Genomic DNA, 16,800 nt, shown 5'->3' on the forward strand with positions numbered 1-16,800 from the left:
GTTGTTTTTTATTATCTTACAGGGTCGATTTCCGGACACGTACCATGTAGGGGGTGATCGGCAAGTTGCTACGTCATTTCCGGAAGTACTTGTTTCCACATCAACGATCTAGCGGTTATTGTTATAATCGTCTTTTCATCTTACGGTACGTGTATACGTGTGTGTATAACATATTACTTACTTACACGTAATATAATAGTTAAAAATGACTATACCTTTCAAGACTGGCATTTTTTAATTTTTCACTTTTTAAAATATAACAAGCTATAGCTCAATTTGTTGAGATTAATCTTTGTTTCGCACATCTGTACTCACGTCTTGTTTAAGCGTTAAAAGTAAACAAACGAAATAAAAAGAAATAAACGTGTAGCAGAAGGATAGCGCAAATGTAAATGGAGAGCATAAAAATCTTCAAAAAATGCATTATTTAGAGATGATTTAGACGATATCGATGAAAATGATATTGGTGAAAAGAAAAGATTTGCTTTCCTGGAGCTTTCTTGGATTTGCTTTTATTGGAGCTTTCAAGAAATGGTGCGAAACTGATCGATCAAGAAATTCAAAAGGAAGTAGATACTACAATGTTTGAGTTAATAGAAGTAATCCTACATTCCTTATACAAATTTTTAAAATAGAGCGTATATATTTAAATAAACTACGGTTTAACGAAAGTTTCACATGTAAAGCAGTTCAATTGATAATTATTTATTTATAATACACATAGAAAACCTCGTCGTTTAATTTTATGATAAACTAAGCTAAGTAAATTCGAAACATGCTTTCGATTGTATGTTACTCTCAATTGTCCGGAAAATCATGTAAATAATTAATCCTTCATTCTTCGCATGTAATATGTCATAAGAAAATGTTTAAACTAAATTTATTCCATAAATTTTATGCAGAAGAAACATTTTAAACTGAAAATGACACTATTTTGCAGCGTTTAGTACAAAGTTATAGCTTTTTGTATAAAAAATAAAAGCTTACAAATTTTTAGATGTTACATAATCTCCCTTTATCAAAAAATGTCTTTCGAATAAAGCGGAAAATAAATATAAAAATGCTTTTTTCGTATAATGAAAGGACATTACATACATTTTAGGATCATGACACTATCGCTGCAGGTTCTAGCTTCGTTCTTTGCGTGCTTGGAATTCATCAAGACATCCAGGTGAGTAGAGTAATAGTGCATTAAAATATGGGCAACAAATCTAACGAGTCATTTTTTCTAATTTTGTTAATTTATTATTTATTTTATTTGTTTATTTTCATCGAACTAACGCTAAGAATACCTTATTTTGATCACTGTACAAAATATTTCACATAAGTAGATGCAATTTTTCGAATTTTCACTTCAACGTTGCTAAGAAAGCGATTATATCTCTACGATCTTCCGCTTTTTTAATACCATTGAACATCATTTTCGTGCCAGGGATAAATTGCTTCGGAAATTGTAAATATTCGTTTAAAGTGTTCTCGTCCCATACAACACCTTTTTGCCTCATCGCTTCGGTAGATTTAAATCCAGGTACAGCTAAATTTATAATTTTTTATAAGTGATGTTGCATGAACTTTTAGCAAATATGATACTTATAAAGCGATAAATTAAATAAAAGGAGGTCTTTTGCTCTCTTAGCTATTTTTTTACATTTTGTTAAACGAACATTTTTTTATTCGTGACATATGTATTATTAAATGTACCTATCGCTTGAATGTGTGTGTCGATATAATTTGGGTATACGAAGATAACGAAAAAACAAATAGGGAAGAATTTATTCACAATGAGAAAGATGAAAGATACTCCTATTTTCTTAATTAATTAGAAACTAAGAGAAACATACACGTGTAGCATAATAACATTTGTATATTTATGATCCACATATGGTTATATTAGGTTAAATGTATATTTTCGAAATAAAAGTTAATAAAAATGGGACAGTGTATGGTGAGAATGGAATTTGAATAAACGATATTTATAAGTAAAATTATCATATGAAATTAAATATTACGTCGGTATATTTGGAATATATATAATATTGAAGACATAATTTTTTATATTGTACTTATATATAATGTTAAATACAAAAATAGTATTTAGTTACCATTCATATATAATATATAATATATGTTTTGTATATGTCCCTACATAAATCATATGTATATTTACTCGTATTCTATACGTATGTAATATACATATAACATACACAAGACATACTTCTCAGTATTTCAGTGTAAAAATTAATTAATGTACAAAGACAATATATACATACTGCCACATGTTTTGCCAAATATTCCAAAAAGGTTAGGACCTACTTTATGTCGCTCGTTTTTATTGCACGTATGACACATCCCACACATTCTGAGAAATAAAGCTTTCCCATGTACTGGATCTCCCATCCTCGCACAAAAATTTCCTCTCGGTGAAAAAGGTTACATCGATTGTCTGTGTAATAATTGAAGGTTAATGTTTTATCATTCCTCTAAGTCCTAAGTTGATGTTAATCGATTACAATATAACTTGAAGTTTCCAAGTAAGGGATATCTTGATGAATTTAGTTTTTTATGGACATGAATCTATGTGTCTTTCTCAGATTATCTATAGTTTTATTTTAAACCTACCATTAGACGATCGTACAGATCGTAAGAAAAATTGCAGTTGAGTTAATCAGTCCATGAAATTAATCGATAATTACAGATACTGGTAATTAACTTGATGTTGATTAAAAACATTAATTATCAATTATAATTTAATTAAAACTTTATTTGTTGCTAAAGAACTAAATTACTAATTTAATTCTTGATTTAATTGATGATTACTTAATAAACTATTTCAATTATAATTAAAAATTGTTAAACGTATTAAATATTCAATCGTGTAAAACATATATGATTAATTGTTAATCTATATCTTCGCTTATTTTAATAAGAATGTATTGCTTTCTACAACAAGTTCTTCTTTTATTTCTTTTAACGATCATCGTTACTAATTTCTAATAATTTCTTTTATATGAAAATAGGTAATAAGAGCAAACTATTAATCTTTCATTTATTATATTTCATTTAATTATCTATCTCGTAAAGCTTAATATTTTCTGTATTTTTATTATCTGTAAAATACAATAATTATTACAGGAACGAGTATTCTAAACGAGATTTTCGGGGAATCAAATAGGCCTTGCACCTGCCAAGATACTCTAGAAATGAAATATCTCGAAAGAGTAATTTACGAAACATTAAGACTTTTCCCACCAGTTCCCGCCATTGCAAGACATCATAACAACGACGTCAAAATAGGTCAGTTTTGTATTTTATCTAACAAACGAATATTATTTGTTATTTATTTTTCCATAATATATAATACATACAACTAGAAGTTAAATTCTTGCTGCCACATTTCCAGAAGTAATGAACATTAAATAATAATTATTTTACTATACTCTTCATTATTGCAAAATAGATATTATTATAAATTGGCATATTTCTATTATCACTTAAAATAATTTTTCGAAATGTCCCCATTGGCTTAAAATCAGATTAAAAATATTAAAGCGTACAGATTAATTATACATACTTGCAATTTTAATTTATATAAATGATATTAATGTAAATAATATAATCTACTACATTCTTAATATGAGAGATACTACTTGAATATTGATTTCTGATAGTTTATGAAATTTGTACAGAAATTAGTTTTTTGGAAAATATTACGCCTTCTTCTATCAAAAATCATTCATAATTAAATCCGTTACAAATGAACAGGTTTTGTCCCACGAACAGTTCTGTCAATGAATTAACATTGCCTGAAAATGTATAATATTTATTCAGGTTATTCGAATGTCTTCGTAAAAATTAATTCTATCAAAATCCGCAGTATCAATGATTGCTAGTTAAAATATTGTTTAAAGTTCGACTCTGTATTATCAACAGTTTATTGATTAAAACCGTATTAAATAGAATTCATTTGATGTATCTTACGATTCTTTTACAGTGACGGAATTATTTATTATCGAAAGGTTGTACGATTTTGATTATAGAGTTCACCGACTGAAAGAATTCTATCCAAACCCTGATGTGTTTGATCCTGATAACTTTTTGCCGGAAGAAATGCAGAACAGACATCATTACTCGTTCATTCCTTTTAACGCAGGGCCAAGGTATTTCTTTTCTTCATTTTCGCATCAGTTCATTAATCTTATCGTTATGTTTATCGTTATTCCTATCCTTATATTTTACATAATTGTATAGGCATAATGTGAATTAAGTAATTAAAGTATGTATACAAAGTCGGCTTTGCCCATACAATGTCCATTACGTACCACTGCCTGACAAAGTCCGACGAAATAATTGAATAGCGAACATGGGACGCTACAATGTGAGCAAAATTGTTCAGTCACCATTATTTCTTCGTGAAGCTTCGAAAGGTTTATAGTGGATACATTGTAGATAATGATAAATTCATGCGGTCACCGGCGCGCTAAGTTGTTCCTGTTTTATTCGTTTCAGTTATACTGTTTCTTTTATAACGAATTAACGGTATGGATTATACATATAAATATTTCTTCTAAAATTTATACCAAGTAATGTTATTGAATAATAAACACCAGTCTCTAGAAATGAATAAAATAGGAACAACCTGTCTCTCACCGATCGCATATTTTTATATACCTATCGAAACTCACATGACTCTAATCTGATGTATTTCTGCGCTTAATGACTATATTGTTTGTCGGTGATTTTCTAAATTTTCATCTAATATTGCCAACCTTAAAGCTACAAAAGTTTTATAAAATTCAAAACAACGATTCAAAACAATAAAAGTAAAGGATATACAGATACTAACTTCCAATAATAAATTTACTTTGATGGAAAGCGATAATGTATTTATGTTAACACTTTACCGACCGATAGCCTATTAATCGGTTTTTGTCGTCGACGCTTATCGACCGATAGCCTATTAATCGGCTTTTTATCACCGACGTTCACCGACTGATAGCCTATTAATCGGCTTTTTGTCACTGACAATCTTTATCATTATTTGAGCAATAATTTGTTATTTAGTACTAAGGTACCTTGCTCAGTTGCGTCAATTGCGTTGCTTTATAAGTTCCCACAGTTTTATACCAATTTGAAAAACTGAAAAAAAAGAGTTTAAACCGAAACAGAGCCGGTGCCAGGGAGAATCTGCGCCTGAGATGCCGGTCGGACGTGCGTATGCTGTTGAATCGCTAGCGGTGGGTAAAGTGTTAATTAAAGAAAACGTTTTGTATGTCAGAAGTAGACTGTGAATATTTATGCATTCATGAAAAATTTCAAGCTATAAAAATGCATAGAATGCATGTAATATGCAAAGGTATATAAAGTACTCAAAATATGACACTTGTTACGATACTTAATGAGTAAAACCTTAATGAGTAAACCTTTGCGAGGTTTCATTTCCGCTTTTTATAAATGTGATTGCGTCTTATGTTATTATATTGCATTTTTTTTTTTTTAGGTCGTGCGTGGGAAGGAAGTACGCGATATTGAAGTTGAAGGTTTTATTGTCGACGATCCTGTGGAACTACAAGATCCTGTCGGATCTCACAGAAAAGGACTTCCGGCTGAAGGTTGACATTATTCTCAAAAGAGTAGACGGCTTCCGAATAAAAATCGAGCCACGAAACAAAAGCAATCAGGAGGTTCTCGTTTAAATGAAGTTCTCATAGATGATTCGTACTATATTATTAACGTTAATAGTAATAACATGTTCAAAATACCTGCACACGTTTTTGTAAGTAATATAAAGTGGATTATGATATAAATAAACATTATATTAGATATATATAGATATGTATAGGTATATTATAAGAAAAACATTCAAGATTTCTTATATGTGTGAATAAATTACGTTTATATACAATGATTGCATATACTATAAATGGCACAAGTGTTAAAATTATATCTAGGTTTAGTAATAAAATCTTGCATAACATTTTTTGTTCTTTGAATTCTTGAAAAGACGTTGTAGAATACCTAGAAAGGACCTATTTATAGCATGTCGCATACAAATACGATTCCGAGATAATAAAATATTAAAGTAATAAAAATTCATTTCAAGGAACTACTCGTTCACGGTTATTTTAATCTTATACTAACAATCATCATCTACTGACCATGTTGTCAAATTATCTCTTGTTTCTGTAGACGTAAACAATATTATACAAAACTGTATAAAAATATGTGTAATATTAAATAAAGAAGTAACTGTCATTAAATACCACATTCCAAATTCATCTTTTGTTTTTCATAGTGATTATCGCTCTATATATATATACTTACATATATGCTATACAAGATATATTATTATATATACATTATATATTATCCTCTAAATTTTCTTATTATTTTTCATGAACCACATTTAATCGAATTTAACAAATTATGAATTAATATATAATAAAAAAAATTAAAAACAAATCGTTTTTTAAAAGTTATACATAAAGATTATTATACAATGTTCTCTTCATTTATTTCTTATTTTTACATTTAATGATAATTGCCACGATATGTACAACAACTTGAATATAAAATATTCGTTTCAGTATCATTCGTGACAGACTTAGAATTGGATACAAGATTTGTCTATGTACACCCGATATAATATTATGGCTTATACTTAACAAGTTTAAATTAATTGAAATTTGTGGTTTTCCCGATTGTTCATAAAGCATTTTACGATAGGATATGTAAAAAGTTTAACTGATATGTATGATCTGAAAAATATAAATGACTACATATCATTGTAAAGATTTGTACATTGTATCTCACACTGCAATAATTAGCGCTATGAGTAGTAACTCCCAATTCACAACAATTTTCATTTTACGAACAAATACATTTTGTAAAAAAAATATTTTTAATTGTCGTAAAAAAATATCTAAATTTATTTTTGTACAAAAGAGTTTCTACTATCAAATAGTAAAGACGTGTATTACACACAAGGTCTTTCTCCCTCCCTCTCTCTCTCCTTTTGCATCAATCTGCAGAAAAGGAGCCGGAAGTTTGGGCAGCAATTTTATCCATCCGTTCCTTCCTCCTCTTTGGTAAATCTACTGAAAGGAACTGTACTGCCCATGGAATAACGAACAGGACGTTCATTAATATAAGGGCAAGCTGGCAGACTACGAAACTGTTGGTCCAGTCTTTCAGGAATCCTGAAAGAGATCATTTATATTTCAAAATTCACTTTCATCTCCTTATAGTAAATACATATGCTTTTTACATTTCGTTCGTCATTAATATTTAAGTAAAACATTGATTTTGAGTAAAAGTGATTAATAATGATAAAACATTTGTATTTACAATATTTTTATTTTTACGACTGAATCGTATTTTTCTATTACTAGAAGATTTTTTAAGTTTGAGGGAAATAGAAAAAAAACGTTATCGCGCGTTTCAATTTTACGTTAAAAATCTTTTTAAAACATTAAAAGTCTTCTTCTCGATTGAAACAGAAACGAAACTGAGACGTAAGAACGTCGGAAATCGCAACAAAGTAGTGTAACTAAAGTTACCATTAATTTTTAAGATATTGTTTTCAGCAGATTATGGTAATTCTACTTACCAACAATTGGACCAAATAATATAGAGATCACTCCGTTAATAGCGCCAGCAATTCCGTATGCTGAAGCAAATTTATCAATACTGATATCTTCTATAATAGCCAATGGCTGAGGAACCAATAACCATGATCTAACCATTCCTATAACTGTTATCATCACAAATGTACCGATCAAGGTATCATTGTACAGCAAGTATCCTGAAAAATAAATTCAGACTTTTAGAGGTATACATGTTTTTATCCAACGCGATAGTAGCCTGAACCGGAACAAAAAATTGTTTATAATTTTGAGAATATGTATTAAATTTCCAATCTATGTTTACTGAGATCTTTTTCTTTTTGGATTTAGCAAATATGATTTACTCTCAAAATTTCGAAACACTTTCTTGCAGCAATTTTATAATTGGTCCTTTTGTGATTTATAATATTGTGAAATGTAATTGTTGTGTTATATTAAAATTTGATGCATATAATTTACTGACCAACTTTTGCGAATGCCATGCAGATCATAGCGACGAAGAACATGTACTTCGCTTTGACTTTTACCAACAAGATGAAAATTGTGAGTAAAATCTTGGATACCAATTCCGCGGCTGCGGAGATAGTAATCGCTTGGGCTGCTTGGCTCTTCGTGTAACCATTGTTGGTTATCATCAATGGCAAAAGATAAGTAAACGTGAAATCGCTCGACATAACGAAACTAGTGCCCAGGCAAATGTTTAGGAAACCACAATTTTTTAAAAGTGAGATTTCCAAAAGTTCACCCAATATTTCTCTACAATGTTAAAAATTTTCTTATTGATCTTCGATATTTTTTAAATAAATTAGATATTATAAGAAATTTAATAGAATATGAAAAGTCATATTTAGTAATTGAGTTATTATAAAGAAATTAGAAAGGAATAGAGAGCTGAGAATGATAATGGTGTAAGTTCATTGCTCGTTTCTATAAAATAATATTCTGCATATGTTACTGCAAAAAATTCATGATACTTTCTCAAATCATGGGATCATTGCGACTGAGAACATAGTTACTTAATTATAAAACTGAATTAATTCTAAAACGAAATGTATAGTTTCGAAAATTGAAATGTATGAATAAATTCAAATTTCTAAAAACTTAACTCACACCATTATGATTTTCAGTTTGACAAATGTAAGAGATGTTGCAGAGTGTTTAAAAGCTAGCAATAAAGAAAAGTATGTAAGAATAATTCACGTACTCTAATTGACCTTTACCGATATCCTTTTCTTCCTGCATAGAAACTTGAACTCCTTTCTCTGTTCGTTTTTCTTTAGTTTTCTCGGGATGATGTTGCCTAGTGTCCCCTAAACTGCCAATACCTGTCACCAAATTCACTAAACTTGACGATGACAAGGTCGATAGCCGTCGTGTTAGCAACTCGCGCATTGATCCAGATCTTATTCGGTTGCATATTCTGTCCTCTAACTCCGATATCGAAGCTACCCGTTTTGCGGGTGACTGTATTTAACAGAACATGTAAATTTAATAAATAAAGTACGAAATTGAGACCTTTATTAAAAATAATTGTTCTAATGTACTTAAATAGTTGAAAAACTTATAATAGAAATGACTCGTTTCCATATCTGCATTTTTCCAGCACAACAAAAGAATACTTTGGGAACTTTAATTTTCGTTCAATACATTTCAATTTTTTAAACATAATATTCACGATATTACACAGGGTGTCCCAACAGAATACAATCGTTTAAATATCTGCCTTCTCCATAGTTTTATGAAAAAAACTTTTCGAGACAACTGCTTTCTCTCGTATGTCTTTCTTAATACGTATTTCTTCCTTCAAGTAACAATATCAGAACAACGTATAAAATTTACTTTCAATGTTTCAATTAAAAGCGGAACCTGTTTTCCGCTTTCGCCCTTGAGACTCGTTAAGCTGCTCCATCTGGTTTTTGCAGGAGTTCGTATAACTTCACTGTAACGACGATTTGAGAATACTATACCGCGCAACTTCCGTTCTTCTTTCTCGCGCATCTTTTCCGCGCGAACTTCTTCCGGTTTCTTCGCATGCCATTCGACAGGGTGCATCATTGTCATACCGACGATACAGTTCAAACTCATGGCACCCGTCATCAATGCTGTTCCTATAACACAGTAAAAGTTAGGGATCAAATACTCAAAATCTCAATATGTCGAAACTTTTTGTTATAGCTGCGATCAAGAACTCTCAAAACCCAGATAATGCTTGATGTAGCGGCGTATGAAAATCTACTGGTCGATTAAGCGGCGAATTTTCTATTTGCAAATGTATGACTTGTAGATTTATAAACTGGTCAAATGGTTGAAGAATTGTAGACTGAGGAGGAGAAAGTGTGGCTGAGGTTACAATGTGTCATTCGATTATATTGTAAGTGCGACAAATCGTTTCTGTTGTTGAAATGTGAAATATTCTGTATCTTGATGTGTACCAGCATCGGGGACACATATGGCTCATTGATCAATTCGTTTATAAAGATTAAAGCAATTTAAAATTAATTATGCTCATTTTCAGAGTCCAAGAACGAATTAATAGAGTATAATATTAGTTAACTATTATATTATATAGAAAATAAGGTATTTAAATATCGATAACAAATAAATTCTGATATTTTCGAATGAATGTTTCTTGAAAATGAAACCTCCAATGCAATTGTGTTGTTCTTGATTTTTGTCATATTTTGAATGACAGAATATCTCTCAATTAATTTATACCACGATTAAACCTAAAAACCAAAAATGTTTAATGTGCGAAGTAAGACAAATTTAGACAGCTGTGTTTGTTGCAGTGAGCGCAACATTTTTGATTGTGATGTTTCATATTTTGCATGATTGTTATGATCGAACAAATGCAGCTTGACATGTTGGCATATGTAATTATATAGTTTAATATTAATATTGTGTTAATATTATAAACATATGTTATCGATACAGAAAGAAATTTACCTCGAAACCCATACATCCTCATCATTTTTTCAATACATATAGGATAGGCGATTCCTCCTAAGCCGACGATAACTTGGGCCGCGCTCATTACCTAAATAGCAAGAATTTCTCTAAAAAACTAAGAATATAAGTATGTTAACAATTATATCGGCCAGCGGCCCTGCATTTACGTACTGGTGCCCTTTTCTTTACGAAGTAAGCATTGAAGTTCGTGTTGCAAATGGTAACAATAAGGCCAAGACCCATTCCTTGGAGAAAATTTAAGAAGGCCATTTCGTAGACATTTGTAACGAAAGCCAGACAGACATTTGGTAACGAGAAGAGCACCGCACCAAATACCCCCACTGGCCTCATAGAATACCTCTTTATTAGCGAGTTGGTCATTAAACCTGAAATTCAAGTTACAATTATTATATTTTATCTTCTAATTGTTGAAATCCGCAATATGGCCTTTCATAATTGTGAGATACTTCAATTGTGAGATACTTCAGATGATTCAATAAATCAACAAGAACCAACCAGGAATCAAGTACTTTCTCAAACATATAAATATTAATAGTTAAATAATATTCATATTAATAAAATTTTTCTAAATATTGAAAACTATACCCCCTTTCCTCTGTAATAAATAGAATTCAAACATTAGGAGTCTCTTTATTGCCGCAAATCGTTTATCTCCCAGAGCCTAAGTCCTGTAGTTTACTTAATTTTTCACTTTCAAGTGTTCGCAGCACATTCACCAATTAAAAAGTATCTACACTAACAACAAATATAACGATCACACCACCGCAAGCACTATACTTATTCATATATCTTTAAATCACTTTTATGTGATTTACAGATTTACAGATAGGCATCGTAGCGTATTATAAAGAACGTTCAAATAAAATGTAAATTACATTAAAGTTGTCAACCGGTTTAATTATTCTACAGATAATCAAATGATTAAGTGGATGCAATAATTAAAATCTGCTGATTCATCTATCAAGTAATGAAATCCCAGTTCTGCAAATAGTCTATAGCTTCGACACGAATTCTTTATCAACATTGTTCTTTGATAACAATGAATGAAATAAAAATTTGTTTTAAATGTAGAAGTTATCAATACGAGAAATTAGATCCATAGTGCAATCAAAACAGTTCATAGCATTCTGAGCTCTGGTTGAAGAATCAGTTCCACTTCAGACTAGAATCATTGTAAGAGCTATGTTAGAAAACAAAATACGTTTTCCTAAACTCCTTTACACCTTTTAGCTTTATCGTATTTTTCGATTTCTTTCTTATTATTCAATGAAAATATTCAGTATAATTCAAAATCCCGAAGTTTGAAGGAAAATTTTATTTTAAACTTTAACATTTTAATAAGTCTTTCGTAGAAAGGCAAAGAACTATTGAATTAATATATTCAAACATCAATTTTTTATTTTATGCAAACATTAAATAATTAATTACTTGTCTATTGTTTTGACTGCTTAACTTATTACTTGGAAGTACTCAAAATTATTGTGTTGCGTATGTAAATAAATTATATTAATAAATTATATGACATATCCAATGCAAATATTTGCAAAATATATATATAAATGTAGTATACTCATTATTAAATTGTATTGTATTTGCCATAAAATCGTTAACTCTAATTGTTTTGCAATTTCGCTCTTATCTAATAGCCGCAAAGCTATAAAAGATTTACATAACAATTCGTGAGTCGTCGTCATACGCTTATCGGTAGCGTTTTCAGTATTTGATAGTATTTAGTAGGAAACTTCTTTGTGATAATCTAATTGCACTTATAATTATATTAGGTAACTCTAAACACTACATAACATCTTAGTACTGAAATACACAGTAAGATATATAATTTGTAATGTAATACAGATTTATTTTCCAATATAAACAATCACGTTTTATTTGAAACAATTTGGTAATATATAGTGAATAATGAAATTATTGAAAATTATATATCCTAATTCAATTTTGATGAGAATATTATTTTCATTCACAAGGGCGATGACACCATCGACTATGAATAAATCAATGTTAAATATAATTTATATATTCTAAGGAAGATAGACCATAGATAGAATAGATAGAATAGTAACCATAAAAGATACAACTTATAACATCATGGGAATAAATATTGTATGAAGTGTACCTATTTTATGTTTCTTTAATTAATTATTCGATCAACTATTATCGTTATATGAACTATTATTACCATGAGATAGTATTATCAATTCAATCACTAACAACGAGAATTACACGTGAGTCTAAAAATATATTGTATCAACATGTCAGGATTTCCAAGCATAAAGTCTAAAATTATTCAATGACGTTTATCACTTTTATGTTCTTTTGTAACAAAGCATATCAAAAAGTAAATATATCTAACTATAAAATGTAATTGTAAAGTAGATATGATTAGCTTCGTAATAGTTATTTTCCATTAGTATTTCTAATTTCGTCTGTTTTAATATTTCAAAATCAATTATTGAAAGATACATTGTTTAATATATTTCTTTTCCTGTTAAATTTCAAATCCTTATTTTTATGTTTTTATTTTAATATCTTGCAGTAACTGAAAAACTTTTAATTATACTACAATCATAATTTAATTATCTCTTTATGTTCCTTTATTTTATTGAAGTATTATATTGAAAAATAATCTGTTTTATAGAAAATTTGTCTCTGTAATCATGAATATTATGGATATCTATTATTGATATTATTGATAAATAAAAAAGAAATATGACATTGAACGCGTGTATTAAAGCTGTAAATTAAGGCAATTATTTGTACGGACAGACACGATTTTCACTTCCTGGTGTCTAGACATATTCATTCCACGTAGATAAACGTAAAATACATGTGATAAAATTGGACGAGTAATAATGTTATATCTTACAGTTTGAAAAGAATTCATGTATACAGAGCGAATCATAAGTATATGTCCTGTTCATGTTCATATTTCAGGGAGTGAATCTACACAGAAAAATAAGTAAGAAGGGTTTTAAGAACATATGTCCTACATATTTTAGTTTTCAAGTTATGGATAATTAAAGAAAATGTTTGAAGTGTCTGCTTCATGCCAAGGCATACAGTATTATACGACATTGAGTATTCTTTTTGAGTATTCGCGGAATCTCAAATCTATTTTTCATCTATTTTGTTAAGTTGCTGTTAAGGAATATTTTTTACTGTAAAAAGGAAAGAAGGCAAAATTTTAAAGATTTTTTGTAATCATCCATAACTCGAAAACTAAAGATACGTGAGATATATGATCATGCTTTTTACTTATTTTAATGCATAGATTCACCGCTTAAAGTATGGAGACATATATTCATGACTCACCCTGTATATTGTACCTACCGATTCCATTGATAGAAAGAATAAAAAGTGGGACAGGTTGCTTACCGGCAATTGAAAATGTGATCATAAAAACGGAATTGAAAAGTGTCATTGCTGTGCCAGCTTGACCAGTTGCTTCAAGAAAGTCTCCAAATATTATCGCAAATGATGTAGTTGGTCCAAATGTTGTAATCTAAAAAAGAAAAAATTAATTGCATATTATAAAAGTAATCATAGAAAAAAGACGACTCTTATACAATATTCTATCAATTTGATAATTTTCAAATGTTATAAGAAATACTTATGCCATCATAAAATTTTTGACGAATGAAATAATTACTGTTCTGCATTATTTTTACTATACTATCTTAATATATAAACTACAATTACGTCTTTAATGCCTTATTGTCCCAAAGTACTAAACGCCATTTTATTCGTAAGTTAAAATTCACACACTTAATGACATTGCAAAAATAAAATTTAAAGAATTGTTAATAATTGAAGAACGATGTAATCGGCTATTAATAAAAAGATACTTTTGAAATATATCTACTCTAAATAATTTTGTATTTTCGCTATTTGTTTTGAGTAATAAAATATATATGTACACATATTAAGTATAAAATGCGCAATATTTGCAAAAAAATTTTTTACTGAATGGTATATTTATATATTTTATGATTATACATACGAAATGATACCGATATTGTCTCTTAATTGTTATAGGAAATGTGGATGAATAAATGAAATTAAACGATGAAAGAAGAACCAAAGGAGAAAAGTTGCAAAACTTATGTTTAATACTAATCGACCATAAATACTAACAAATACTACTATCATAGCAAAAGCTACCATCCACCCCCAGCCACCATCTGGAGCCAAGTCTTCTAATGTGATTTCATCATCGTCATCGTCATCTTCTCCTCCCTTGTAGGGTAACAAAGCGTTACTTTGAAGTTTCTTTTCATTCTCGGTAAAGACGGTCGTAGTTGCATCCATTGTGGTTGTTCCATTACTCTTAGCTACCGTCATATTCTTATCAAATCTACATATAATAGAAAATATTTGTTAATTAACTGCTTTGATTATTCACTATCATATTAAGAATTGTGTTTAATATATTTTAATCTTTTTCTAACACAAACCAGCAAATTTCTTTAAAGCTTAAAAAGAACTTTTTTAGAATTTTACATTTTAATCTTCATCAGTTTTATATGCAAACACAATTTTAATTAACAAGTAAATAACTAAATTGAAAACAATAAGTTAAAAATTACCGCCTTACTATTAAGTATTTTTAAGGATTATAAATGGGATCTAACAATATAAAGCGTCCCTGGAAAAGATATGCTTTTTAAATGAAACGAGAGAAAAGCTATCTATACACATATGTAATGCATAACGGCATAATTAAATGAATATTGTAATACATTTTCAGTATAGTTACTATCTTCGTTGTTACAAAACTGAAATCATCATAAAAGCGATCCAAACGTCTGTTGGGATACATCTAACACTTTTACTTATCATTGAATTTTACGATCTCTCTTAACATTTTCGAATGTGTTTGTTTAACCTCTCCACAATTCTATTTAATAATTCGTTGAACACTACTTATTTAATCGGATTTACATTTTTGATATTACACTGATGAGACAGCTTTTATTTTATTTTTCCATTTTCTTTAAGTAATCTGTCTTAAGGACAACCTGTATATGCCTACATATATTTGAGCATGATACTGCAATAATACTATATTCATAAATTCCGCGTCACTCAAAACTTTCCAAAAATTTCACATACATATAAATTAAAAAATAAGAGGAAAGACAAAATTTCTTGAATCTACTACCTAAAACTTGTTTACAAAATCGTATCCATATTTTGTGCATTGATAAGAATCGCAGAAGATATTTTTGAATGAATGAAAGATAATTATTTTATATATTGACACAATCGAGTGGAAAAGTATGCTACAAGACAAATTTGAATAGATAAACAAGGATCTTACCAGCTGAAAGTCTTCAATTTCTTCCAATTGATAGATAGAGGAACTGTGGTTGTAATTAATAAATTTTATACAGTATATGACAGTCGGCTGGATGGTTTTTGACTGAACGAAACAGGGTACAAACGATTTCGAAGACTTTCTTATCTATGTACACAATGTCACCGTACTAAATACCTATCCTTAATAAGAATGAAATATTGCTACCGTAGCATCTGGAATTAGGAAATCATTTGAGGAAAAAATCAGATTGTAAATGAAATTTTGCAATACTACGTGCAAAACTGATTAAATCGCGAGATAATAATAAGGAAATAATAACAATACAGTAATATGTTTTCATACATATATACGGTGCTCTGTTTTTGTATTCCGCTTCTCTTATGCTTTTACTTTAGTTTATAATAAATAATTATTTCATAGTACAAGGCATAATATAAAGAAGTATTCAGGATACAAATATGTATTTACAATGATATAGCAAAAAAGGAGAAAGTATAATGTCTCTATTAAATATATCTATGATTTGATAATATGTATTTTAATTGTTTTAAAAGATACGTAACCATAAAAATGAAAATAACCGATGATATATTTTTTTAGTAATCTTTTGTACATTTTAATAACATGCAACATGTGTACATTATAAACTGTAATTTTAATTAATGATTGCAATAAATTAATTTATAATTGTGGTAAAAGATACATAAAATTTTATAATTATCATGTACTATCTATGATCAAATGATTTAAACAAGAATTCTACTAAAATCAAAAATATAATACATTCTCTGAAATATAAAAGTGAAATACAGATAGCAAAACATCTAAGTTTGAAGCATACTACGCGTTTCAACTTCATATCTGTGCCTAAGT

General features: G+C 29.1%; 2 protein-coding genes and 1 pseudogene across 3 annotated transcripts; 1 reads left to right on the forward strand and 2 right to left on the reverse strand.

Annotated features, from left to right (window-relative positions):
• The first annotated feature begins 57 nt into the window (after positions 1–57).
• On the forward strand, positions 58–6,051 carry LOC126916995 (cytochrome P450 4g15-like; annotated as a pseudogene).
• LOC126916615 (cytochrome c iso-1/iso-2-like) lies at positions 1,197–2,639 on the reverse strand. Its single transcript, XM_050722583.1, has 2 exons — positions 2,271–2,639; positions 1,197–1,534 (listed from the first exon to the last, which is right to left on the reverse strand). Exons 1-2 carry the CDS (start codon positions 2,395–2,397, stop codon positions 1,350–1,352), a joined length of 312 nt encoding a protein of 103 aa, XP_050578540.1. The 5' UTR covers positions 2,398–2,639; the 3' UTR covers positions 1,197–1,349.
• A 435-nt stretch (positions 6,052–6,486) lies between the features above and the next one.
• On the reverse strand, positions 6,487–16,275 carry LOC126916594 (monocarboxylate transporter 9). Of its 2 annotated transcripts, none has more exons than XM_050722543.1 (10): positions 15,928–16,275; positions 14,769–14,961; positions 13,983–14,109; positions 10,743–10,957; positions 10,569–10,659; positions 9,462–9,730; positions 8,827–9,086; positions 8,086–8,378; positions 7,607–7,801; positions 6,487–7,196 (listed from the first exon to the last, which is right to left on the reverse strand). In XM_050722543.1, the coding sequence occupies exons 2-10, from the start codon at positions 14,946–14,948 to the stop codon at positions 7,018–7,020; spliced, it is 1,809 nt and encodes a 602-aa protein (XP_050578500.1). In that variant the 5' UTR covers positions 14,949–14,961; positions 15,928–16,275; the 3' UTR covers positions 6,487–7,017. The 2 variants fall into 2 exon arrangements, with proteins under 2 accessions (XP_050578500.1, XP_050578499.1); XM_050722542.1 differs by having other exon boundaries at positions 14,742–14,961; positions 15,928–16,268.
• Between the last annotated feature and the right edge of the window lie 525 nt (positions 16,276–16,800).

This window comes from Bombus affinis, chromosome 5 (assembly GCF_024516045.1).
Source record: "Bombus affinis isolate iyBomAffi1 chromosome 5, iyBomAffi1.2, whole genome shotgun sequence".
Lineage (NCBI taxonomy): Eukaryota > Metazoa > Arthropoda > Insecta > Hymenoptera > Apidae > Bombus > Bombus affinis.

Bases quoted from the DNA above. Each gene is read 5' to 3' on its own strand.
- LOC126916594 (XM_050722542.1), bottom strand. From the start codon at position 14,948: ATGACGGTAGCTAAGAGTAATGGAACAACCACAATGGATGCAACTACG. The intron at 10,660-10,742 runs GTACGTAAATGC...CTTGCTATTTAG, and splicing joins TCGTAAAGAAAAGGGCACCA to GTAATGAGCGCGGCCCAAGT. The intron at 7,802-8,085 runs GTCAGTAAATTA...TTTATTTTTCAG, and splicing joins CATGGCATTCGCAAAAGTTG to GATACTTGCTGTACAATGAT.
- LOC126916615 (XM_050722583.1), bottom strand. From the start codon at position 2,397: ATGGGAGATCCAGTACATGGGAAAGCTTTATTTCTCAGAATGTGTGGG. The intron at 1,535-2,270 runs GTATGTATATAT...TTATAAATTTAG, and splicing joins ATTTGGCAAAACATGTGGCA to CTGTACCTGGATTTAAATCT.